A 27,738-nucleotide genomic window follows, 5' to 3' on the forward strand; every position below is an offset into this window, starting at 1 on the left:
TGTGAGGAGAATAGAACACATACAATTGTAGTTTCCACACATCCATTGTTACGGTTTTACTGTAGGCAGAAAAGGAGAGAGTAGCAAAAATATTTTGACTGTTCATTGCTCTTTTCGTTTAGAGGCAGAAGCATTAACTGAAAAGTGTGTATTTTGGTATAGCAACAGTGCTAATGCAATTGACAGCTTTTAATACTTTCCTTCTCCAGTGCTGTGGGTTAGAGGCTGCTCTAAAATGACTAACCTGCTACTGTAAGTGGTCTGACACAGAACAGCACTCCTTAGCCACATGCAGTGTGGATTGCTGTGTAACAATTGCCCTTATTTAGTGGTGCAGATCCATGCTTGTTCTTAGAGTAGTATAGCAGTACTTCTATAGGAACAGGACATGGTGTCAAAACATGAGCATGACGTTTTCTACTTAGCATCCAGTAGATTCAGTAATTACTGGGCCTCAACACATGAATTCAACTGATCTGAATAAAGTATCCTATAAATGTATTTCTTCGAAAACAGACGTGTCTATATCACAAAGCTCTGGTATACTTTTGTTCTTATACACACATTTATATAATTATATATTTGAATAAAAATATTTAAAACATACCTGCATTTCCACAGACCAGACTGCACTATAAAGCAGTGTTGAGTAGCAGAGACAAGCTGCTGCATACCTATTGCCTTATTTAGTAGAGTAAAATAATAGTTTAACACAACCATTATAAATAATTCAACAACCTTAGGCTTTATTCGCTCGAGAAATTATTATTTCAGCTCTGAATCTGTGATTAGTTTAACAAGTAGAATCTGAAAAGGATGAGGTCTGAACATCCCTTATTTTTTTCATTTACAAAACATGATACTGTAGAATTTAATTAAGTTTTAAGAAACATTTCAGACCATAGATTGCAAAACCAGCTAAATTCACCAGACATCTTCCTGCTGCTCTTCCACGTCAAGTTATACTTGAAGCAAAAAATACACCCTCAGATGCTGCGTTACTATCAGTCTTTTGATCTTTTGTTGTATTTACTCTCTCTCCCTCTCAGCCTTTGTCATCTACTTCAGCTTCAGTTGGTGGTTTCTTACATTTCCCAGGATCCCTACTACAACCTCCAGTAATTAAGCCATGATGTTTTGATAACAAGAAAGACAAAAAGAGATGTCTAACCAAACAGCGCTAATGTCACGATAATAGATTTACACATCATCATCATCATAGGCTGCCACTTGTGATTTTCATCATTTCCCTACTTTTGAGGTTTCATAGATGATATTTGTCTGGGAACCATCCTGATTAATGAGTTTCGGATCATTGATCATAACTTCCGATATATAACTAAAAAGGAAGAAGTAATCTAGTAATCTCAAAGGTGGTTGTTTGATGACTGTTGCCTGGTTGCATGCACATATGTAAGGAGAAGGAGCATCTGGAAGCTAAGAGCACAATTCTCAAAGCAACTGTACTAATGTTTAAGGAAGAAGTGAGATGAAACATATCCATGCAGTGTAGCAGACTTTTTGCCAGCTGAGCTTTAGTCTGGTTCTTGTCAGAACAGCAACAAAAGGGCCGCTGTCTCACTGTGAAACTTGGTATCCTCGCTCAATAAGTTAGCTCAACTTTTTGTACTGTAAGTCAAGTGAAACTGCTCATGTAGCCTTTAGCACGCTGTCCACACATTGAATCAAATATACTCACTATTTCTGAAAAAAATGCTCCAAATAAGAGAGTTGTTTATCTAGTTATCTGCGGCCATAAACTGTGGATTGGGGAGGTCAAGAAAGCTATTTTTGTTTAGTGTAACTAACGGAACAAATGGTTACCTAAAGTCGGCTACTAGGCCGAATCTCTTCTCCAATGTTCATACTCTGTTACAGTATGAATAGTTCATTTACCTATTTTTGTATAGCAAGACAGAGACAACAACACACATTGACACTTTATTATAGATCAACTGTTATAATCCGCAACATTTGCGTTGATCTCAATTTTGGTGATGAGTGCTGCATATCAATGGAATGATAGCAGCTTCTGAACCAAAAAATGAAGAAGCATGAGTTGTGGTTCTTGGTTGAAGGGACTGAACATAACAGAATGACAAAATTCCTGTCTGAGCAGATTAATGTTTACAATTATACATATAAAACACATTTGGTGTATTTTTAATCTGAAAGGCAGTAGTGGCAATTAGTGGCAGTAGTGGCAGTTTCTTTTTCCCTAAATTCTCTGTTTTTTTCAGCAACAAACCTGTTGCTGCTTATACCCAAATACTCATGGCTAAGATGGAAGAGCTTCCTGTTTATAGATATTTGCAACAGCATATGTAAAATGTTTAACAAGCCAGGAAGAGGTAGATATGGAGGTACGTGGAAATAACAAAATAAGGATCTCATAATTACAAAATCCAAATGCTTCAATGTACGGATAGTTATGAGATGTGGTAGAGGTAATTGCAAAAAAACATTGCTCTTTCATGAATGTAGTTTGCTTCCATAGGGTCAAATCTATGATGCTGTATAGTATAAAATTAAAAAAAAATATAGAAAAATTGAGATATTTTAAAAGTAGCGGATTATTACAATAGCCTGCATTGTTTCTGACAATGAACATAAAACAAAACATTATCGCTCACAGCTACATTTCATCATAAGCATGTCATGTCTCTTGTAAACACTCATCATACTGTAAAAAGGGCTGTTGAAATGAAGCTACATTAAGCAAATACATCAGCACTGACCAATGCAGAGCGATCAAAACCCTTTTGGAGGTCTCTAAGAAATATGATATACACTGTAGAATTGTAACAAAGAGATCCTACAATTCCTAAACTCAAATTATCAAAATAGTTGTCATTTGCCAGCAATACTAATATTATAATTATTAGTATAAAGGATAATACAATAGTTTATTTCAACCTGAGTCCTGTTTTTGAATAAGAGCGGTGAAAGTAGTACTTCTGGCAAAGTAAAATGGAAAAAAATGTAGTAAAGTGAAGACATCGGAATTGCGTGGGGGTCAAAGATCAAAGAAATGAGGCTCAGGTCGAAATTAACAAATTATCCTTTAAAAACACAACAAATAAGATGGTCACCACTTGACAGAGATAAAGGCACACATTGTACTGTACATTCATAGAAAACAAACATTTATACAGAGAAACATGAAAATAGATTGATTACCACATACAAATATTTAACCACTTTCAATATACTGATATGACGACAGCTTAAAAATACATGACACTGAAATGCACAACTTTTATTTTCTTCACATTCTTGAGTAAATACTTTCATGAAGTCTTCTAACATTCAGAACTGTTGGTAAGAATAATTAAGGACATTTAAAATGTGCTTCTATGGTTGCAATTTCTGGTCAATCTAGGAGATTTCAGCTTTAATTTTCTTCCAAACATGACAATATGAATGACTGGGAATCTTTTGCCATTTGTTAAACAGCATGTATGTAATATATACTGTATAATAACCTGCCATCACAAACTGTCAAACTCCAAATTCAGTTTTATACAGGATAAATTACACTTTATACAGGATACATTATTTATTTTGCAGTATCTTTAAAGAATGTCTGTTTGGTGAAAAGAAACCCCCCAAAAAACCCACTACTGATCAAATAAGTCAAACAAATCTATTACACTTACTTCCCAGCAGTGAGTCATGTCCAAGTGTTGCTGTGTACAGAGTCAGAGGGGATACACTAGTCCTATGGTTTATATAATCCTGTCACAGTATGGTTCAACTTATTTTATTGTAAACCCAACAGCGTGACTTGATGTGCACACAAGCAGGGAGTTAAATATAGATGCAACACTGGATAACAGCATGCTGAAAGAAACTACTGAAACACCAACAACTGCAAAAGGCAAACACTGTCCTGCTTTCTCATTACACATTGTATGAAGGCATTTAAAAGAACATTATAGAACAGTAAAACAAATGTTGCACTTCACGGTGAAGCTTCCTTTATTTTTTTCCTTCACTTAGTTGCAAATGTACTGTAAAAAATGTGATTGTTATTGACCCACTAGGGCTTAGTTGTTTAGTTCTGTTTCAATCTGCACATTCTCCAGCACCCTGTTTATTGGCCTGCTGCAAATGTACTGGATTTTGCCTCTGGCTTGTTGCCTGTTACAGGAAATACGTTTCTTACAACTCTTACATAACTGAAAGCCAAACTCAATCACGGTACTTTTAGAGCCAAACTCAAAGCCATATATAAAGCCAAATGGAGTTCAATCAACAGCTATTCCATTGGAGACTTTCTGCAGCCGCTCATTCATGGCTTCAGGCGGAAATAGCGCAGAGTGCATCCTCTGCATCACATAAAGTTCACAGTTAATACCTACAGATGGAAATGAAATCTAGGACATATTTACATAATTACAATCACCATGGCGTATTTTCAGATTATCTTCATTGTAAGATGGTCTCACACTCCTAGCAGTGAATCCCCAAGCAGAACTAATTCATTTTATCATCAATCACTTTAATCATGAGACCGGACCTTACCAAAACAGCATTGCACTGACTGTGTTTAAATGGTAATCTCAATCAGAGTGGAGTGTACTGAATGCACTTTAAGGAAACAGCTACTTAACAGTATTTCATTAATTCAGAGAGACCCTTATGGGATAAGGAGAAAACTTCAATGTAGCACTCAATGGCAAAGCGTCTTAAATTTAGATGATCATACTGTTCAAGTTAAGCATTGTTCACCTTGTATATTGTTAAGGCTGTTCCCGAGCATGACATGTAAAGGGCCCCATAACAAAGCCCCAGTCGCTAGTGATCAATTCACATTTCTTTTCTGGGCTAACTTGCAAGTGTTAACCATGACTCCACAGTTATGCTGTTGTTTGAGAACAAACCCTGAACGTCAGTAGTTTGTTTATGCTGGAGGCAATGAGCGATTATGTGAAAAGCATCCTGGCAAAGCAGAGGCCTGTTTCACCAAGCTGCAATATACAACATGAGATAAACAAACACCATATTTGCAACCCGTGCATGAGGATGGAAGAGCCCTGGAGGACTCACAAATTTATCTGGAATTTGCAAACAACAATCCTTTGTGAATTGTGTTGGCGCCATGTTTTGGAATCTGCGTGTAAATACTGCTCACAAATTGATTTGTGAAACAGGCCGCGGTTCTGCACTGACCCTCCTCTCTACAGATAATATACAAAACAATACAAGATGATACACAACATCTTATGGTAAAATACTGAAAAAATCTGATGTATTTTCTTAAAGCAGAGCTATTCTGCTGTGAAACATATTTCAATTGTTTTACTTATTTTGATGTAGGTTTACTATAGCCAATTACTGTCAGTTGTATTATGTAGGGAAAAATGAACAAGCATGTAATAAAAATAATTTTGGATCACACTTGATATTGGCTGATAACCAATTTTAAAGAATCAGGAGCAAAACACCTTTCTATCAGTGTGACTTTTAAACTGCTCGTAACATTCAATTCAAAGTGACCTCTTGAGCTCCTGCATCTGTGCCCAGTAAGCCCACTCAGTGATCCATCCATGCTCCAGAGTATCTTAAAAAATCTATATTATCTATCAAGGTAAATTATTTAATAATCTCTATATCCATATGGCCTTCTTTGTTAAACGCTGTGTTACAATGCTTCTATGTCTAAATTAAGCAAACATCTGTGCACCGTTTGTATGTGCAGTGTATTACACATGTGTGTACATTTATGACATGCATGTATATGTCTGTGTGTAAGTCTGTGAGAACAACCTTTAAGAGAACTCCTCAGGTTGAGCGCTTGGAGCCCCTCCATTTTGCGTCTTCGCACCGCCACCGTTGCATCCCGTGATCTCCGTGTGGCGAGACGTGATGTAGCTTCTCTTCCTAGCGGACAGGGAGTGCTTCCTTTCAGAGCCACCGCCTGCACCGCCACTACCCTCGGCAGGGTCGTAAACCACCACGACAGTGGTATCCATTCGGGACAGCGTGTACATGCTGCTCTGGCGTGTCTGGTGCAGCCGCGTAGAGCGTAGTTCCAACTCGTCGTAGCTAGATACCTTGATGAATGGGCACCAACGAAAAGCTCGCTTGAAGCCAGCTCGAAACCTGCGCCACATCAAGAGGGTGAGAGGTAAGGTTGGAAAAAACAAGTAAATGTTTTTTAATGTTTTTTTCTAAGAATTTTTCCTTTAATAAGTCAAGAAGCAGCATTTACTGTATACAATACTGCACCAAAAATGGGCTCTTCAGCTAAGAAAAGATTGTGTCCCGGAAGCTTTTAAATTGGCAGGTAGTGACGCATTTCAGTTTGTGCAGTGATGATTTTTTCTGAATGCATTGAGGCTGTATTCATTGATACACCAAACAGCTTCAGATGCTTGAGAGAAGCAATTTTTTAAATAATGTTTTTTAAAGAAACTAATTAATTTGTATGAGTAGACTGAGTGATGTCATAGATTCACTACAAAAACATGATCAAAATCAATTTATAAAAATGTCATTTTTGACTTTCAAATCCTTAAAAAAACATTTCATCATTTCAGATACTCTAGATTTGTAGTCTAATTAAATGATCAGAAGACCATGGACCATACATATAAAGTACTTAACAAAACTCAGAGGGATGAATGGAGAACATGTAATAAAACATGCAACTGATCTTGATATGTTGAAAGATTATGGATCCATGCAATGGCACTTAATTACACTCAGTGATGTGTAACAATACAATCAATCCCACTTGTTTCTCTTATTTAGTAGCAGCCTTAAAGTAGGTTCAGTTGTAACATTCCATGTTTTAGATTGTCAACACCCTCCTGTAGTTACCCACCTGCTGTTGAGGCAGCAGTAGATGATGGGGTTGTACATGGTGGAGCTCATTGCCAGCCACAGCACCGACAGGTAAACCTGCTGGATGTACTTCCACTTGACCAGATCTTTGTTGAGAACTGTCGCAATGAAGTAGACGTGATAGGGGAGCCAGCAGAGGGCAAAGGTCACCACTACGATGATCATCATCTTCACCACCTGCACAAGGAAGGAAAGAGCGATGATGAGAAACATGCACACGCTGTCATTGTTATCTGTGTTCAGGATTCCTGGAAGCATTGAGAGAGACAGATTGAAGAACAGCAATGTGCAAGCCGGAGAAAATTACAAAAGAAAATACCACTGCCAACATGTCACTCTCTTTAAAACCAATACATATTTGGAGGGAAGAATATGGAATGTGTAGCTTGTAATTTTAGCCCATTTCTTTATTGCAGCATTTTGGTAGCACCTGGCTAGGTGATGCATCTAGCATATAATTGTAAACATTAAGCAGGACAGTATGTTCTAGTCCCTTTCATCTTATAACATGTCCATGTCTGGAAGCCTTTGTCACATGAACATATATAGTATGCCAGAAAACATTGAAGCACAGTAGCACTGTAATAATAAAATCTAAACTCAAATCAAATTATATTTCATTAGGATTAACTCCTTGAGATGTATCATCCCAGAACAAACAGAAAACAAAAAAAAATGCAAAGCAACACACTACATAACATAAAACACAATAACGCAAAGGTAAAATAAGACAACCTACTCAATAACAAAAACAGAAAAGACTATCTATCTATCTATCTATCTATCTATCTATCTATCTATCTATCTATCTTTTAATCTCTCTTTCTAACTGGAAGTGAAGTCAATGAACTGTTGTGTATTGTCCCTGGCGGGTAACTGGGAACAGAATCTATAGTGTGTGGCTCCTCAGAGGCAGGCTGCAGAGGCACACTACCAGAGACAAAACAGACATTATTGCATCCCTCCTGAAATCCAAACACAAGTCCTGGCAATCCCTGTGTTGAGTGCATGTTTCAAAGAAGTTTATGACATTACACAAGCCATGTTGTAAACTGTGCTAGGTGGCTGCTAAACAGTGGTGAAGTAGTCAGTCAGTATTTTTGTTTGATGACAGTGTTGAAATTAAATGAAGGATCTCATTCTCTCAAGAAGACACAAGTCAGGTTTGAAAGTGATTAAGACTGAAAGAGACTAATTAAAAGACTCAACTAAAGGTATTGTGTAAATAAATAAATAAATAAATATGTTTTAGGGCATCGTCTTGATTGCTAGAATAGTCTTTTTAATGGTACTGATTAAAAAACACAACAATGCATCCTTTCTTTATTGAAAGGTTGGCTTTTTAAAAATAGGATTGTTAGGTTTACAGGTCAGGTTTAGTACACATCTTTATTAGAGGGGACAGGCTATCATTTATAGAGCAGTATTCACACAACCTTGTCTGAAAGAATTTAACCTGCCAGTGTTTCATGTCTGGAGTTCAATAAAGAAATACAGTATAAGGCCCTTAAGGTAGCCAATAAGTAATAACAATGAATTATTTCTACCAACTTGCTCCTGGACCAGACTGGTCTTCGACTGGTTTGTTTTGAGTTGGGATCAAACAGAATGATAATTAGATAAACTAAGTAATTCTCTATGTCTCAAACTTCCTGACGCAGAGGTCATTTTCCAGAGGACAAAGAAGAGAAGAAAGACTAACTACTGAGGGAACCATAAGATTGCCCATCACGTATATCTATCCCACATCCAGCAATTGTCTGCCTGAGGAAAGCAAGCGGACTTGAATAACAACTAAAGGAGAGCAACAGTGAGCAAAACTAATTTTTTGTAGCTTTCTTTCTGTTTATTTAATTTCCTGACAACTGCTGGGATGTAAGGTAATTGTGTAGTAAGGTTAAAAAATATGATTTAATTTTGGCAAAGGTTTTTTCTACTATAGGTTGCTGAAAGACAGGATTGCAGGATTTATTTAGAAAATATTTTATTAATTCTGCATCAGTGATGTTTTGACCAATTTCAAAAGATGTTAGAACAGAACAAGATGCATAATTTGATGCACCTAGTTAATATATGGTAGATATACTTTACATGTGCAAGTACATTTGTTTTTGAATATGTGCACAATTTAGAGACCCTTTGGTGGTTTTCATACTTGAAACTTGAAAAGCCAACACAAATGGGATCAGACAGAGCGAGAATAAGAGATGAGTGAGGAACAAATATATGACATTTACATACAGTAGAGCAGACCTCAAAGGGAGGATGTCTTATCACTTTTTACCACTTTGATGTTTCATGATTGCTGTACTACAAAGACCAGTGTGAGGAAAACTATAATAATAATATAATAATAATGGATATCGTACTGTACCCAAGAGTCCTGCAGCAGGATAACTGGTGCTATTGGGCTGAGATATAGAATGTAACAAAACTGTGATTTCTTTTTCTGTAAGGCATGTAGAGACTCAAATTGACATGTTATTAAATCCCAGCAACCCGTGGAGAAAAATAATATGCGAGACATTCAGGAGAAGAAAAATAAGTTATCCTGGCTCTGTCCAAAGGTAACAAAATTAAACTACCAGCATCTACAAAGCTTAAGAATTAAAATGTAATATATCTTTGGTTTATCCCGTACAAGAACCAAAATGTGAAAACGACACGTTATTGTTTTACGTTATGTGCTGGACTAATTCTTGGCTGGGCCGGTGACTTCGGCTGGTTGCCTGCCAACCTCATTGTGACAAGACTCTGTGACAAGTTACTGTGCCAGCCAAGAACTAGTCCCACACTTACACCTTTGTAAAACCACAGCTTTGGTTTTTGTGCAGAATAAATACATGACATATAAGCTGTAGCCTGCCTGCTATAAGATAATTAATATGTTTGTGAGAGGGTGAATGAATTACTAGCCAGTTCCATATCAATAGAACATAGCAGGAGGGAAGCAGGCATCATGAGAGATGCCCAGGGTAGAATATATTTCATTTATGTCTTATGATTGGACATGGCAAATATCCACAGGTGTTTTTTTTTCTTGTTAGAAGATACCAATGCTCCCCAGAAGAGACAAGTGTAAGCAATTGGCCTGCAGTTACTATTGTCTGAGCCCCTCCATCAGGTTTGAGAGTATAGTGTTTGTATTCAGGCCTCTCAAATATGGAGGTTCAATCTAAAGCAAAGTAGCCTATACATGTCTGTGTAATCTAAAGGCTATTTCATATCAATTCTACGAAATGGAAAAGGGAGGCGAAGATGAGAGTGGCATTTTCTCACTAAAGGTCAAGGTTAAAACTAGATTGTGACTTGGTCCCTTGTTGTTGGCAAGCTTGTGTCACGATTGGCCGTGTGACGGGGAAGGAAAACAAAGTTCTGGACCCAAATGCACAACACAAACAGGAGTGTATGCAGGTGAAGCATCTATTAGAACAACAGAAAATCCAGGTTTACGTGAAGGTAGAAGTACAAGAATCAAAACTAAGGTGGTAATACGAGTAATGCTAACAAAAACTCCAAATGGCTTGAAGTCCAAAACGTACGAAGTGAAGAAATACACAGGGAACAAGTATTAAACACTCGACATAAGACGAGGACACTCAAAGACTGAACAGAGCAGAAGACATTATATACAGGGACAAACAAGCAGGGAGAGAGTGAACAGGTGAAACATATTAGACACATGAAATGAACAAATAACAAAACTAAAAGCAGCAACCATGACAGCTTGTGGGAGCTACAAACAGAATATGTGTCACAGGCACGTTTGACACAATATATTCAATTACATTTTTTGAATTAAGTATTATGTTTTTCTCAACGCATTTTTATGAATGAGTTTGTACGGTATTATACAAAAACGTATGCACACTGATCAAATCACATCTTACAAATAGACGAACGTCGGCTGGCTACAGAGCTCCGTTAGATGTCGCTGAATCGGCAGCAGTTGTTACTTGAGTTTACCTGATAAAAGGTGACTGTAAGCCGGGTACAGGGCACCCCGAGCTGCCGCCCATTTTGGCGAACATTACAGTTAAGTTAAGGCGACAAAATGTGAGTGTCATGACGGCTACGGCAGTTAAGTTTAGGCAGCAAAATGACTAGTTAAGTTTAGGAAAAAGATTGTGGTTTGGATTAAAACACTCCCAAAGAACACGTACTCCTGGGTGAAAGCCTTAAAGCAGCTGTCATTGTGGTGCATACAGCAAAAAATACGAGAATGCTTATGAAATACATTGCTTTACTTTTCGTATATTGGTACAAAGAGTTCATGAGAACAGCCTGGTTTTTCTACTGCACACAAGTTGTAATGGAGCAATGGCTGGTGTGGATGATGATTAACCAACAAAATTAGTTTGAGGTTAGGAAATACTTATTTTCATACAATAAAGTATCAAAAACTGAGGAGGACACACTGTTGATGTCCTACTCTTTCTTCAATGCCTAACAAATCTATCTATTTCTCTCCCTGACCCTGTCTTTATGATTGAGCAGCACTGGTTGAAGACTGAAAATATTGTAAACAAATTAATAACATAATTAATTACACTGGTCGGACTGTTCGGCTCTCTTTCAGACTGATACCTCCAGTTCAGGATGGTCCTCATCCTCAACACGTGCATTTTTCAGTGTAAGAGTAAAAAAATGACATAACATTATTTGTAATAAGTTTATTTGATTCACAGCTGCTATATATAGTGTTTTGACCTCGACAACCCAACTGCATTTTACTGCAAACTTGCAACTAACTAAGTAACTTTCTAAAGCAGGCACAATCGCTTGTTTGCTAAGAGTCGGGTCGGGACTCCAACATTAACACACTGACAACATTGTATTCAGAATATAAAATATTTTTATAGTACTTTTTAATGCGCGATTGTGTAAAGGTGTTCACGAGATACCAACCTTTCATGAAGTTGTGAATTTCGCCAGCCGTCTTTCTCCTGTCATGGAGACAGACGCTGTGTGCACAGGGGGAGGGGCTGTGTGCGTGTATGTGAGCGAGAAGAAAGTGACGTGGAGGAGAGCAGGGAAAGGAAATGCAGCTGAACTAATAAGCTGCGTGTTTTAAATAGTGTTAAAAAGAAATTAATAACGAAACGCAATGTGCGGCAGCAGGTGTTGATAGTGTGGCGCACCGCCATAAATTAGTCTATGTGTGGGAAACACTGTATCTATTCATTGCTTTGCTATTAAATGCAACAAAAGCATTACACATACAAATTCAAATGAGCAGTGGGAAACAAATGGGAGTAGACAAGGAAAACATATTAGTTTGATGCTGATTTACTTTGGAAAAAAAGTAATGAAACTCACATGCTAATGAGCTTTTTAATACACAAAATAGATATTGAGTCAACCATACTTGGGGCTTGCCCCAGCACTAGATTTATGTTTCTTCATTAATCCAGTAAATGACTACCCATTCATTAACTTGAAGAATGAGAATGAGTCCCACCAACAGTTTGCTTCACAAACAAAACAATTTAAAATAAAATCCCTCAGGTCAACCATGTCTACTAAAAAATGTTTATTAATTTGGAAATATAATAATATGCTATAATGCTTGATAATGATTATGTTTTTTTATCCACATAAGGAAATGTTTTTTTACTTGATTTGTTTAAAAAAAAAAAAAAAAAAGTTCAGATGCAAAAGAAACGTAAAATGTTTTGTGCTTTGCACTGTATCCATCAACACCATCAACACTGACTGCCTGCCTACAACATCTATGCAATACAACAGTGTAACACACTTCATGGACTGGAACAAAACAGTTGAACAAACCCTGTCTCTTACAAATTATGTATAGTGTACACACTAATATGCAAAAGCCAAAACATTTGAATTAAAACATACTGTTGCCCTACTACTGTGTTGTCTGGAGCTTTGTGCTCCTGGTAGGGTCTCCCAAGGCAAAGTGGTCTCAGGGGAGGGGCCAGACAAAGAATGGTTCAAAAACCCTATGAAAAAACGAGGTAGAGATGGAGTGACCCTGCCCGGAGGAAGCCCGGGGCCCCCGTCTGGAGCCAGGCCCAGATGGAGGGCCCGTCAGCGAGCGCCTGGTGGCCGGGTTTGCCACGGAGCCCGGCCGGGCACAGCCCGAAAAAGCTACGTGGCACCTCTCTCTCCAACCCATGGGCCCACCACCTGTGGGAGGAACCGCTGGGGTCGGGTGCGCTGCCACATGGGTGGCAGTGAAGGTCAGGGGCCTCGACGGACCAGACCCAGACAGCAGACGCTGGCTCTGGGGACGTGGAACGTCACCTCTCTGTGGGGGAAGGAGCCGGAACTTGTGCGGGAGGTGGAGCGCTACCAGTTGGATCTGGTGGGGCTTACCTCTACGCACAGTCTCGGTTCTGGAACCATACTCCTGGATAGGGGTTGGACTCTTTTCTTCTCCGGAGTTGCCCAGGGTGTGAGGCGCCGGGCGGGTGTGGGGATACTCACAAGGCCCCGGCTGAGCGCCGCTATGTTGGAGTTTACCCCGGTGGACGAGAGGGTCGCCTCCCTACGCCTGCGGGTTGTGGGGTGGAAAACTCTGACTGTTGTTTGTGCGTATGCACCAAACAAGAGCTCGGAGTATTCGGCCTTCTTGGAGACCTTGAATGGAGTCCTGTATGGGGCTCCAGTGGGGGACTCCATAGTTCTGCTGGGGGACTTCGACGCGCACGTGGGAAATGATGGAGACACATGGAGAGGCGTGATTGGGAGGAACGGCCTCCCTGATCTAAACCAGAGTGGTTGTTTGTTGTTGGACTTCTGTGCTAGTCATGGATTGTCTATAACGAACACCATGTTCGAACATAGGGATGCTCATAAGTGTACTTGGTACCAGAGCACCCTAGGCCAAAGGTCAATGATCGATTTTATAATCGTTTCATCTGATCTGAGGCCGTATGTTTTGGACACTCGGGTGAAGAGAGGGGCAGAGCTGTCAACTGATCACCATCTGGTGGTGAGTTGGGTCAGAGGGTGTGGGAAGACTCTGGACAGACCTGGTAAGCCCAAACGGGTAGTGCGGGTAAATTGGGAACGTCTGGAGGAGGCCCCTGTCCGACAGACTTTCAACTCACACCTCCGGCGTAGCTTTTCGTGCATCCCTGTGGAGGCTGGGGGCATTGAACCCGAGTGGACAATGTTCAAAGTTTCCATTGCTGAAGCTGCGGCGGGGAGCTGTGGTCTTAGGGTCTTAGGTGCCTCAAGGGGCGGTAACCCACGAACACCGTGGTGGACACCGGTGGTCAGGGAAGCCGTCCGACTGAAGAAGGAGTCTTTCCGGGATATGTTATCCCAGAGGACTCCGGAGGCAGTTGCAAGGTACCGAAGGGCCCGAAGGGCTGCAGCCTCTGCCGTGAAAGAGGCAAAGCAGCGGGTGTGGGAGTAGTTCGGAGAAGACATGGAGAAGGACTTTCGGTCGGCACCAAGGTGCTTCTGGAAAACCGTTCGCCACCTCAGGAGGGGGAAGCGGGGAACCATCCAAGCTGTGTACAGTAAGGATGGGACGCTGTTGACCTCAACTGAGGAGGTAATAGGGCGGTGGAAGGAGCACTTTGAGGAACTCCTAAATCCGACTAATACGCCCTCTATGGTAGAGGCAGAGCTGGAGGATGATGGAGGATTGTCGTCAATTTCCCTGGTGGAAGTTGCTGAGGTAGTTAAACAACTCCACAGTGGCAAAGCCCCAGGGATTGATGAGATCCATCCAGAAATGCTTAAAGCTCTCTTCAACATTGCGTGGAAGTCGGGGACGGTGCCTAAGGAGTGGCAGACCGGGGTGGTGGTTCCCCTTTTCAAAAAGGGGGACCAGAGGGTGTGTGCCAATTACAGGGGTATCACACTTCTCAGCCTTCCCGGTAAAGTCTACTCCAAGGTGCTGGAAAGGAGGGTTCGGTCGATAGTCGAACCTCAGGTTGAAGAGGAACAATGCGGATTCCGTCCTGGTCGTGGAACAACGGACCAGATCTTTACTCTCGCAAGGATCCTGGAGGGAGCCTGGGAGTATGCCCAACCGGTCCACATGTGCTTTGTGGATCTGGAGAAGGCGTATGACCGGGTCCCCCGGGAGATACTGTGGGAGGTGCTGCGGGAGTATGGGGTGAGGGGGTCCCTTCTCAGGGCCATCCAATCTCTGTACGACCAAAGCGAGAGCTGTGTCCGGGTTCTCGGCAGTAAGTCGGACTCGTTTCAGGTGAGAGTTGGCCTCCGCCAGGGCTGCGCTTTGTCACCAATCCTGTTTGTAGTATTTATGAACAGGATATCGAGGCGTAGTCGGGGTGGAGAGGGGTTGCAGTTTGGTGAGCTGGGGATCTCATCGCTGCTTTTTGCGGATGATGTGGTCCTGATGGCATCGTCGGCCTGTGACCTTCAGCACTCACCGGATCGGTTCGCAGCCGAGTGTGAAGCGGCTGGGATGAGGATCAGCACCTCTAAATCTGAGGCCATGGTTCTCAGCAGGAAACCGATGGAGTGCCTTCTCCAGGTAGGGAATGAGTCTTTACCCCAAGTGAAGGAGTTCAAGTACCTTGGGGTATTGTTCGCGAGTGAGGGGACAATGGAGCGGGAGATTGGTCGGAGAATCGGCGCAGCGGGTGCGGTATTACACTCAATTTATCGCACCGTTGTGACGAAAAGAGAGCTGAGCCAGAAGGCAAAGCTCTCAATCTACCGGTCAGTTTTCGTTCCTACCCTCACCTATGGTCATGAAGGCTGGGTCATGATCGAAAGAACGAGATCCAGGGTACAAGCAGCCGAAATGGGTTTCCTCAGGAGGGTGGCTGGCGTCTCCCTTAGAGATAGGGTGAGAAGCTCAGTCATCCGTGAGGAGCTCGGAGTAGAGCCGCTGCTCCTTCGCGTCGAAAGGAGCCAGTTGAGGTGGTTCGGGCATCTGGTAAGGATGCCCCCTGGGCGCCTCCCTAGGGAGGTGTTCCAGGCACGTCCAGCTGGGAGGAGGCCTCGGGGAAGACCCAGGATTAGGTGGAGGGATTATATCTCCAACCTGGCCTGGGAACGCCTCGGGATCCCCCAGTCGGAGCTGGTTAATGTGGCTCGGGAAAGGGAAGTTTGGGGTCCCCTGCTGGAGCTGCTACCCCCGCGACCCGCTACCGGATAAGCGGAAGAAGATGGATGGATGGATGGATGTTTCCCTACTTTTTTAAATCAACATAACTAGTCAGCAAATGTTTTGATGAATCAGCAAAGTTGTAATTTGCAAAACATTCACTGACAGAATATTTAATTTGTTTTACAATTTACATGTAGCAACTAGAGCATTATAAACAGTTGTATGATTACATGTAGGCACTAAAATCACTTGGTTGCTGATTTTGGTTAAATATTGAAAAAGTCGACAACGACTTGAAACAGAAGACTGGACTTGTTACCGTTTACATCTAAAGGGAAAATGTGGCACCTTTACTGTAAATGTCTAATCAGTACTGATTGCCAGCTGTGCCCACATGTACCGGGATACCAGGATTGGGCACAACTGGCGACACAGAGAACATTGGAAAGAACCGCAGGCTTTTTTCACACCATATCCCTCATTCAGATAGAGATAAGGTTGGAAATCGCTGAATTGTCCCTTTAACCAAAACCTTCCCTTAACCATAGACAAAATGTTTTTTAGTCTACAACTAACATACGGGAAGCAGGGCATGAATCACTGGTCTCTGGTGTCAAAGTCCTGTGCTTTATAGGTCAACCACGCATCCCTACCACCTCCCTATGACTTCTGTGCGGTACAGGAATGTACACTTCCTGGATAATTGCATTCCTTCAAATGCATATTTGGAATGCACATTTAGTCATATATCAATGTCATTGTCTGCAGGGTTTACCATGTTAAATGTAAGACTTTCCAAGACCTTTTTAACCCCACATAAAATACAATGTAATACCTATTTTACCATCATTGACCAAAGTAGGAAGGATATGACTTAGAATTAGCTATTATAATATCACATTTATTTCCAGTATTTCTGCAATAATTCCAAATAAGACAATTAATAAATCAATACAAGGGACTTGGATAAGTGGCATAAAATGGATAGATTGATTAATCAATTGAAAATGATATTTTTATTTAAATGACAAAAACTTGCCCATTATGAGATGAGGAGCTTACTAGCTACAGTATCTAGCAGTAGTGACAGTGTCTGCAATAGGTCTGATGGTGCTAATTAAAACTCCACAAAAATATATTATACATATATATATATATATATTAAGTACTTAAAGCCATTGCACTTAAAGCCAATGCAAAAAAGAACAGGACGGTACTGGGGAGACCCAAATAAAGTAAAAAGCCTTTTTTTCCAGAATGACTTTAACCTAAGTGTTCCAGCAGGAGCCTTTGTCAAGGTGTGAAAAATAAAAAAATCGATTTTTCAATCAATTTTTTGTCATTACAATTACTGGTGTGAAGAAAGAGCGCAGGAGATTATGTGGCTGTAGCCACAGTCCTTAACGCCTCACTCTCAAAAGAAAGCAGCCAACTCCTATTGTCTAATAGTGCGGCATAGTGAATGGTAAATGGCCCTTAAGAAATTGCTTCTATTGTGATTTTCAATATGGATCAAGCCTGTGCACTTGGCTCTGTCAGGACAGACAGATCTTTTGACACCCATCCAGTCAGGATTAGAATTGTTCCATTAGCTCTGCAGGTTAGCAGGATGCTCACATACACTGCAGCTTAACGCTGTTTTACTTCCTATCAGAAAAAAAATCTGATTTTGTAGAGGTAATCCATCCCAAGCTTTTCACTTATTGATCTTCACAGTTATTCAGGAAGGACTCCCCATAGACCAATTTCTGTCTGGAAGACTCAGGATAATGATCTGAAGCCAATACTGATTCTGAGGAAAAGGTTAAAGCATGTAAAGGCAAAGACAGAACAACAATAATGTTGGTGCTCGTGAACGTGGGCAGCCACAGGGAAATCCAGTGCAGTCACCGAATCAGAAGCATATTAAAGGTGCCATGCCACACAAAACCGTTTTTACTTGTATTTTTTGAAATATGTTAGGTCCATATGTGTTTGTGTTATGTCATGAATGTGAAAATGAACTGCTACCTCCTCTGTCAGCTCTAGCCACTGAAAAGAAATAAGCGGAGAAATCAGGCCAATTACAAAAGCTGGTCAGTCTGACGTGTTGTTGCCTGAGCTCATTACTATTCATGAGCTCGCCCAGTTGCGCTGGCTAAAGGATGCTGATAGCCAGGCTCTCACTGGCTAGCTGTTAGCCAATCAGAGTCAAGCAGCTTAGCTCGTTGAATATTAATGTGAACTGTCTTCATGCAGGCTTTCTATACCACGCTAGAATGGCTTGAAACAAGGTAACCAAGGCATTTTTTCCACAAAAAAATATTACAGAGTCCATGGTAGAACTTCAGACATTACCACAAAGTAAGGAAATATGTGTGGCAGGGCACCTTTAATGTTTTCCAATAAAGATATAAAGAGGATTGGACAGCCATCATAACCTATATTGGAATTAACTGACCTTGCCTGTGCCAAGTAATACTGCATTGTATTTGCCAGTGATGCTGCAGTAGGTGATTCATTTGCCCTCTTCACCCTTTTATGACATAGTTGTCTGCTGCAATATGTGTTTTCTCATATTTGGTCACTCCTCATTGTAGCATTAAACAGTCTTATTGTAAAAGCATGTCTTGCATGAGCCCCTGAATAGGTCTATTTGTGCGGACAAACTCCATGCCTCGAGACACTGTTGGTTCTCAGAGCTTGTGCCTGTCCTTGTACATGGAAAAAGAGTTGATTGAGGACAAGTGACAACCACAAAGGTTGTGTTCTGTGGAATCAAGGTTTTCTTCCCTGAAATGTTCACAGTGCAGTGTGTCTGCCTGTTGCACACATATACAGAAGGCAGAAGTCATTATTCTTCTTTAATGATATATGCTCTAGCTCTAGTCTCATTTTTAAGTGTAAGGTTTATATAATAATTTTCTACCTGACAGAGAAGATGTAAACTGAAAGCAAAGCATAATTATTAATTAATAACTATATTATTTTTTGAGCTTGATTAACATTATTTTTAATTTTAATCTCACCAGTGGGAATCCAATCTCATATTCTTATTTTTTAACTAATTTCTTTAAAGAGCCCAGTGTTCTTGCTTTACTGTACGTACCCACCGCCGCCGACTTGAGCTGCAAAGAAGCTCTGGCCGCCCAGTCAAGGACGCTTGTCAAAAAGTACGGGGAAGCTGTTTGACGCTTTGGCCGCTCTGACATGGTAGCATTCTATGTTCGATCATGGAAAAAGCACAAGCAGCCACTGCACGGCCAATACTTTGACACTAGAAACCTTTTATAAATTACATATATAATGACAGAATTTGTATTGGTTGTTGGTCGCAGCGGTGTCTGTTAGCAGTTAGCTCGCTCGTTAGCTTAGTTAGTTAACCGCAGCAGCATGCAGGCAGAGCGAGCAGCCGGCAGCTGTTGATCCGTGCAGGACTTCACCGTGAGCGGACTGTTTAGAGACGATGTGACCGGCAGGTAACGTTAACTTGTCCCTATACGCAAATATCATAAATGATAGGGAACCCAGCAATGGCGATGATGAGCTTTTCCTCCTTTTTCTCGGAACTAATGTTTTGGTTGGAACGAAAGTTTACATCTTATGTTTTTCTGGAATCAGCCAGCGCGAAGGACGTCTATATTCCGATTGGTTGCCGCTGCTTGCCACTGAACCGCGTCATAGCTCATTACCATAAAGTTGACCTATTTTCAACTTTCTGATTGACGCTCTGGTCGCTCAAAACGGCCAAAATGCGACACCGACAGATTTGACGCTCTTTGCAGCTGAGAGAAGCCAGCTTCCATTGAAAATGAATGACTTCCGGTATCTTTAGAAGCTCAAGTCGGCGGCGGTGTGTACGTACAGTTAGTAAAGGAAAACAATGTTTAACAATGCTGCTGCTGCATGTCTAATACTTAATTTTAAAATATACTACAATTTCCAAGCATTTTCAAAGCAAAAATAGCCTATTACGTAGATCCAGTGATTAAACACAACAAAAAGCTTATAGGGAGTTATTTTGGTACAATTAAAGATGGAAAATATTCACATTTTCTATATTACAGGCTTAACATTGTACAAACATCATACATAGGGTGTTGCTGTATAGAATTACCTTGTTATGTTTTATCTCTACCAATGATATTACAACTAGGATACATTCACAATTAATTAGATTTGGAGGTGGTCTGGGATTTTCTCCATCAGACAATGAATGTTTTTTTTTGCCACAGCAATTCAATCAACAGATACAGAGGCTTAATTCCAAATCTTAAAGGAACACAGACACCAGCCAGATGGATAATTGTTCTGATGCTTTTTGAATGCCTTCTTGTTTTACCAAAAAAAGATCAGAAAATTGAAAAACTCCCAGATCTCTGTCAAAATGGCATACTGCCTATAATCGTCCTTTTCCTATTCCTACTTCTAGAAGTGAGATAATAATTACCTGGAGTCACAGGCTGCTCACTGGCAGACAATTATGGATTATTCCTGGTTCTCTGACTTGTGGCGTTCAAAGATCATCATGTTCACAGTTACTAATTGAGCTGCCCCAGGTCATATCTGAATTCTTAAATGAATGGTCTCCGCTCAAGCCTGCTTACCTTCCTTTTAGCCCTAAGCTGTCCATGATAGTTATCAGATGAGTCTCCTGGGATCTCCCCTCCCCACAAAGTCACCCCCACGATGGTGTAAGTGATGCCCATCACCACTAAGGGCAGCACGTAGACCAGAACTGCCACTATGGTATGATACCTAGGAAGAAAAGAGAGAGAAGACAGGAGAGTGATTACATTTATTAAAGATGTATCCCAGTGTAAATTTATAAAAAATAAATTAATTTGGCTCTTCTAACATTAGTTTCCTTTTGTCTTATGTTCTGCTATGACAGCAGTTAACAAGGAATAACGTAATGGTTACACCTGTGGGTAAACTGTAAATTATATCATAATTACAGCATTATAGGTAATTTGCATTGATCAACCTGTTAAAATGAGCTACATACATGAACTTAAAGAAAAATGTTGCAACAGTTTTCTGAAGTGGAAGAACAGAGCTACACTGTCTGGTATCAAAGCAAGTTACAAAATATTTCTCACATGAAGGGGTCGTCAGCCATGCGAGGCCAGGCCACGTAGCAGAGGGTCCTGTGGGGCAGAGCTCGGGTGGTGGAGAAGTAGCAGAGAGGGAAGGCCAGAACCACGGCCAGACTCCAGATACAGACGATAACTGCTGTGGTGGCCTTCGCAGACAGACGAGGCTTCAGGGGATGGATGATAGCCATGTACCTACGGGTCAGAGGTAGTGTTTCAAGCCTCATACATATTTAATAATTTGTTGATTCATGAATTTAATATTTATTTAACCAGGAAGTCGATCGAGATACGTTATAGACTTTGCAAGGGACCCTGTAGCTTTTTGTTTACAGTTTTGGGCTGATGTTGGAAATTAGCTTTAGCTACATACACATCACCAGTATATCGGACACTGTCTTGCCAACTGTCAATGTTTCTATGTACTTGTCCTTTACAAATAAACTAATAACATACATTTTCCCTAAACTTTTAGGTTTTTGATTTATTAAAATTAAGTAACGTCTACTTGTACAGGTTATGGCATTACAGTGACTTGTGACCTGCTTAAATAATGGAAAAAGAAAGGACTTTTCAGTGGCCTGAAGAGCATTCCACAAGAAAAAGAAAAATATTAGAGAATAGTATAAAAAGTGAAAATAACTGTGCAAAAGAAATACATGTTTTTTCTTTCTTATCACTTTATTTAGCCACCCCCTCAGATTTATCTTGGGAAGCAATACTAAATGTAATTCAAAATCAATGAATGATTTAACTTTTTTATTTTCATAAATAATATATGTTATTTTCTGCCTTGCAGCCTGTAAAAGTCCAATTATATTGTGGCGTTAGATTTTCCGGGAAATTGATGGATGATTAATTCCAAAAAACTGTGATGAGATTAAGTTTGAATAACAAAGTAAAGCACTCAGAAATGGCAGGAGATTACCAACTCAGGATGCTACATGATTTTCAATTGCTGCTAACGCAGGCTCAGAGGCGCTAATTCAATCTTCATAAGATGGTAAAGAATGGGTCTTGTCCTGTCACCTCAGTGACTGGAACTCTCTGAGGGACAACAACAAAGATGCCCCATCTATCATGAGTAATTGCTTGGCATTTATTCTGTGTGTCTCACTGGTCCTTGTGGTTGGCAGTGTGTGAATAGATTGTTAGATGTCCAATCAAGTATGTGCCACAGCAGTATGTGTTATTTGGGATCCAACGGGCTTGCACAACGGTAGCTGATCTGACAGACTTGTAACCACTGAGCAATAACCACAATGCAAAGCCAGTAACACTTGAATAATATGGTTACACAACCACACATTCACAGAGGTGTCAGCATGGACTGGGCATGATCACAGAGACATTACAGCAGCAAATGAATAAATCATTTTACATATTTTTTTGTTCAACCTGGGAGCCTGTTATGCATTAAGCTGCATGAAAGCTTTCAGACAACGTATTGTTTGGAAACCATGTCACCGTTGTGTGACAACACCAACTAAACACTCACTTTATCACCGCCTGGTGTTTAACTAGTAGAGATTACCTTGGATGAGACTTCCAGCGTTGGTAGCCTGATATTATGTGCACAGCTAAATGTCAAATGTTGGCTCATACGTTCTCAGAGGAAAGGAGTATGTTAAATGTTTCAGCCACCGTCACTCCACGGCATGTTATAAATACTTAAAGTGTCAGTTCGAATGACACCACTAATTGTATCTTGCCATGCAGATAGTTTTGGTTTTGTTTGTTTGGATTTTGAGATATCTACCTCTGAGATTTCTGATGTCACCACAACAAAATGAAAGTGAACAGACTTGTATCTGTGTTGCTGATAGAACTGAAACATTATTATTTAAAAAAAGATTCAACAACATCTACTTCCAGGAACAATATCCCTATTGCACTGAATACTCCACAGATATCATTGCCAACAGTTTTCATAGGGACTATGCTCTGGAAAATAGCTCTGGTTATTCTCAGTGATGTGTGCCTCCTTCTCCCGTTCTTCCTGCACAAGACATATATATATATATATATATATATATATATATATATATATATATATATATATATATATATATATAGATTGCATGCATTTCTGCTGCTTTCAGTATTCTTCTAAAATACAATTTTACAAAATTGCTTGTTGAATTTGAAACAAATAAACATTCTTTTATTAAACAAATTGAACATTAAATTAAACATAAAAGGCACCACTAAAGTAGGAATGACAGTTTCTTTTTAAAGTGCAGTTTTCTACTGATATGTTCTCTCAACTATCGTGATATGTTGCAGCCTTTCGCGATATGTAAATTGCGCCAGTTGATATTGCGATGGCGATAAAAAAAACTATATATTGTGCAGCCCTAATATATACTTTAATGTTATGTGCAGGAAGATATAGGACCTAATGATAATATGTTTTCCACATATCTACAGCTTCAGCACAAGCAAATAAAGGTGTGACAAATGAAAAAAAGGCACCAGCCGTGTCATCAAAAAAAGCTTCAAGGCTTCGCCAGTTACCTTTCACACAGCAACCTGCGTTTGCTTTGCTCCAATGCCTAAGGAAACACACTCAGCAGTGCAGCGAGTCAACAGAAAGGACAAAATCACAGATGATCACGAACTGTGGCCTCATGCCATTTCAAGACATCAGAGCGGAGACAGCACCATACTGGGGTTACGAAAAGCATGACCGGAGGTTACATCTACATTGTGTAGGTCATGCCGATGTTCTCTTTCTCAGTACACGGTTGACAGAATTAAACAGACACTGCAGACCAAAAATACAAACCCATGCAAGCTGCTGTAGAGGAGCCAAAATGAGCACGGCCTCAGGAAATGCATTGCTCCCTTCCTGTGTTAAGGAGAAGGAAAACACCTCACACAGCATCACAACACACTGTGACACTTGTACACACACACTATGCCTGCATGCAGCTTCTTGGCAGCTTCTACACACATTTTCATTAAGTTGGAATGTGTTAGCTTCCTTCATCAGTCTAATCCCTTTATTCAAACATAATGACGTATGTTGGTCCACTGATCAGTATCAAAGCCCGGCTGGTAGTGATGACTGCATCACCAAATTACTGGAAACGACAAGGGCAGGAAAGGAGACAAAGATGCAGGAACACATAAAGAAATAAGTGTGGAAGAGCAAAGAAGATACCTAATATGAGTGAGCGTGACAGAAAACCAGTCAGAGAGCGTAAAAAACATGAAGGAAAAGGAGGGGATTTTTTTCTAGGGTGTTGCCACACAAAGTCATTCGCTGCAGTGCAGACAGTGCAAAACAACAGCTTCAGTATATGATTCATTGGCAGCGAAATGTTAAAAATAAATGTGTGGAATAAGCTAATGGTGGGTGAGATGGCAGTCACCCTGCTGGGAAACCACCTTTCCAGTTATAATCATGCAAATCACAAACATGTAACTACCCCCCACTGGGAACTGAAATAAATATAAACTTAAATCAGCAGGGAGCATAAACTGATGAAATAATGTGGGCACAATGGCATCATTGGAATTTAAATTAAACTGATGGAGACTTCATCAAAGCAAGTTCTTATGAGCATGAGGGCACGAGCTAGAACATCAAATGACTTGAAGTGCATAAGCATTGCCAAATGGAGCGTATTCAAGCAAGCCATAACACTTTTTTTAAAGCACAAGATTCAATTTTCCACCAATGCTGGTGAAAGTAGTGAAGTAGAATAATCAAAAACGAGATGTCCAAAAAAATCACGTGTGAAGCACCTGAGATTGAAGTGTTGAACTGAGAAGATGTTTGCATAGTTTGAAATATTCATGGTATGGGATCTGGATATTTAATGTATTCTTTGATTGTTAAAGTGCGTTAAATGTAGTCTACATTCAAATGGGATATTCTACCTCAATTGCTTTATTGCTTTCCCCCTTTTTCTTCAATACACAAACTAATACTGATTGAGTAGACACACTAAGAATAATCTAAATCTAAATTATTGCTCCTTTAATTAAAAAAAAAAAAAATCACAATACATGTGCCCACAAACGTAACTGGTCACATGAGGGGTTAGGGGCATGGGGAAAGTTTAGCATAGTCATTCGATAAATATTGTTCTTGCAGCATTTCATAAGCCCACCTGTCCACAGCTATCGCAGTCATGGAGTAGATGCTTGCAAACACGGATGTTACCGGGAAGAAGTTGTGGAATTTGCAGTACGCTTCCCCGAAGTACCACTCTCCATGGGCAGCATAAATAAAGTTTATCAAAGTGTTAAACGCGGCCATTGACGCGTCCGAAAACGCCAAGTTTAGGAGAAAGTAGTTCGTTACCGTCCTCATACGCTTGTGGGCAAGAATGATCCAGATCACGATGAGGTTTCCAAACACCGCCACCGCCAGTACCGAGCTGTAGGCTACGGACCAGAGAGCTACGCGCCACGGCGGCTGCACAAACTGGTTGGTGAAGTTCGCCGTTATGTTGGATCCTTTGTGTGGAGCTGCCATCCTCTTCTCCCTTTCCCCCAAATATAGTGAATGATTTGGTTGTTTCAGTAGTCTGATCCACTCACTGAGGTGCAAAGCTAGAATGATGTGAGGATTTGCGTATATGCACCATAGCGCGCAACCTAAGCAAATCACTATCCTTAAAAAATGCACATCTCCTTCCCAGATCCCGACAATGAATGTCTCCAATCGTTCCGCACTTTTCAGTATAATGTAAGACTAATAGAAACGCGGGGAAACATGTAATAAATATCCTCCAGTGCCTGTTGACTGTGGTTGTGAGCGCACAACCTCTCCTCCAGCAGCAGCAGCATCAGCAGCAGGCAGAGCGCCGTGCTCACTCAGTGACGCACAAGTGGCACGCGTGGTAAAAGAGAGTGATTGATACTTGTGGCTGCTGTTTTAAACTTCATGAATAACAGATGTAGTAAGCTGTCTCTCTTCGGGGTATATAATCAGTCAGCGGCGCACACTGTGTACCTTTATCTTCTGTGACCCTTCAGATGATCTTGTGTCGGCAGCATTTCAAAGAAGCCACAAATAGGATATTGAAATATTGCAGGCAGTGTGTACAAAGATATCACTCTTCATAAAGTTCATTGTCACCTCCTTCTGTTGAGTTTTTCCATCACTGTCAAATTATGTGTCTGTCTCAGTGCTTTTCTTATCACAGTCTTATTCTTTCTTACAGTGCACCACAGAGAATGTTCAATCCTGTATCTGAATGGCTGTGACTCTTGCCCTTTCTGTCACATCAATATTCACAACTAACAGGCTGAAGGCCCTCCCAGACATCCAACTCTTCACATCAGATAAACCTCCTTCATCTGCTTACATAGCCTTTAGAGCAATGGTAACCTCTACACTAATACATTTACATGTCTTCATGGCTTACCAAATCCAATCAATCAAGTAAAGCTGTTCAACAGACAACTATGACTATAGTCTCTGACTATACAGTGGCATGTCATATACAGTCATTTCAAACATTTCATTGAAACAACACATCCCTAGTTATAATAAGATCTATAGGAGGTATATACAGTAGGATGCCTCCAGTAGAGTGGATTTTCCTCAAAACATACATTTTTAAATTGTATAGCAGCACTCTAAAATAAAACAAGATAAGATATGTCTGGCTCTAGAAATATGCTGAATCAAAAGAATACAAAAATTAAATGTTGAGGTCAGTCACAGGACATTTTCACTTCACTGTGACAGACTGCATTGTAGAAGAATGCATTCATTTCAGTCTATTAGGTATCACTTGTGGTGTTATTTATGCGGATAGAGCACACTGTAGCACAACACAGTGAGGACACGAGACACAAGAAAAAGAATTGTTCCATTTTACACATCCTGATATTTCACTTAAAGCTACATTGTGTAAGAATTTCTCCCATCTCTTGGTGAAATTGTATATGACAATCAACTGAATATTACTTCCCACTCCGATCGCGGACTGCTACGGTGGCCGAACCTGAAATTAGTTCTTAGTATCTCCATCGTTTACAAGCAGCTGTTCTAGCCACTCCAATATTAACTTTGTTTTTTTTTGCTTTGCCTGTCGCGTTGTCGTTTTAATTCTCTTTTTTGCTTCCCTGGCGAGTAATCTCCCCCTGGCATTCGTCACAGTGCGGGGTGCCACTGAGTGTAAAAGGGCGAAAGGCGGAGATATGTAACCTGACTCCGCCAGATGGATTGCTTCGCATTTGCTCGGCATATCCATCTGGGAACTTTCCGTTGGAGAACTTTTGGTAAGGGGTGAAAATGCTGGTTAGCTGATTGGATAAACCATCTGTCTATCACTAACCTGACTCCGCCAGATAACTCGCGAGATCAGGACGGTCTCACGAGGCTAATTTTCTTCATGTCTAGCGGAGCCAGTTGATATATCAAACTCTTGCCGAAACGGGGAAGTCGGGAGAAGAGCAAAAACATCTTTTCCTCCAAGAAAAGCCTCCAGTGCCGTTTTTTGCTCTTCTTTCAATGAAGGAATACTTTCAAATTAGGATAAAACTTGCACGATAGCTACGCTCATCGCATCCGTGGAAGCTGCCATGTTGTTTAGACTGAACAGTCTCGTTGCGTCACACCTAAACCCACCTCAAAACCAACGCTGATTGGTCGGTCGTTTGGCGAACGGCTCCAAATTTTCTCTATCTCAAGATGCCAGACTGATCTGCGAGTGGAAAACTGGAGCTCGTGAGATCAGGACGGTCTCATGAGGCTAGGAGGTATGTCCCTCTTTGGCT

The 27,738-nt window shown here is 40.6% G+C and overlaps 1 protein-coding gene across 1 annotated transcript; it reads right to left on the minus strand.

The window, feature by feature from the left end:
* Positions 1 to 1,928: 1,928 nt before the first annotated feature.
* On the minus strand, positions 1,929 to 25,483 carry tacr3a (tachykinin receptor 3a). Its single transcript, XM_031277041.2, has 5 exons — positions 25,116 to 25,483; positions 21,001 to 21,189; positions 20,506 to 20,656; positions 6,833 to 7,029; positions 1,929 to 6,108 (listed from the first exon to the last, which is right to left on the minus strand). The coding sequence occupies exons 1-5, from the start codon at positions 25,481 to 25,483 to the stop codon at positions 5,775 to 5,777; spliced, it is 1,239 nt and encodes a 412-aa protein (XP_031132901.1). The 3' UTR covers positions 1,929 to 5,774.
* Between the last annotated feature and the right edge of the window lie 2,255 nt (positions 25,484 to 27,738).

This window comes from Sander lucioperca, chromosome 4 (genome assembly GCF_008315115.2).
Source record: "Sander lucioperca isolate FBNREF2018 chromosome 4, SLUC_FBN_1.2, whole genome shotgun sequence".
NCBI lineage: Eukaryota > Metazoa > Chordata > Actinopteri > Perciformes > Percidae > Sander > Sander lucioperca.

Excerpts from the sequence above, each read along its gene's own strand:
- tacr3a (XM_031277041.2), bottom strand. The coding sequence starts at position 25,483 with ATGGCAGCTCCACACAAAGGATCCAACATAACGGCGAACTTCACCAAC. Across the intron at positions 20,657-21,000 it reads ATGGCTGACGACCCCTTCAT|GTATCATACCATAGTGGCAG; the intron begins GTGAGAAATATT and ends TTTTCTTCCTAG. Across the intron at positions 6,109-6,832 it reads TACTGCTGCCTCAACAGCAG|GTTTCGAGCTGGCTTCAAGC; the intron begins GTGGGTAACTAC and ends GATGTGGCGCAG.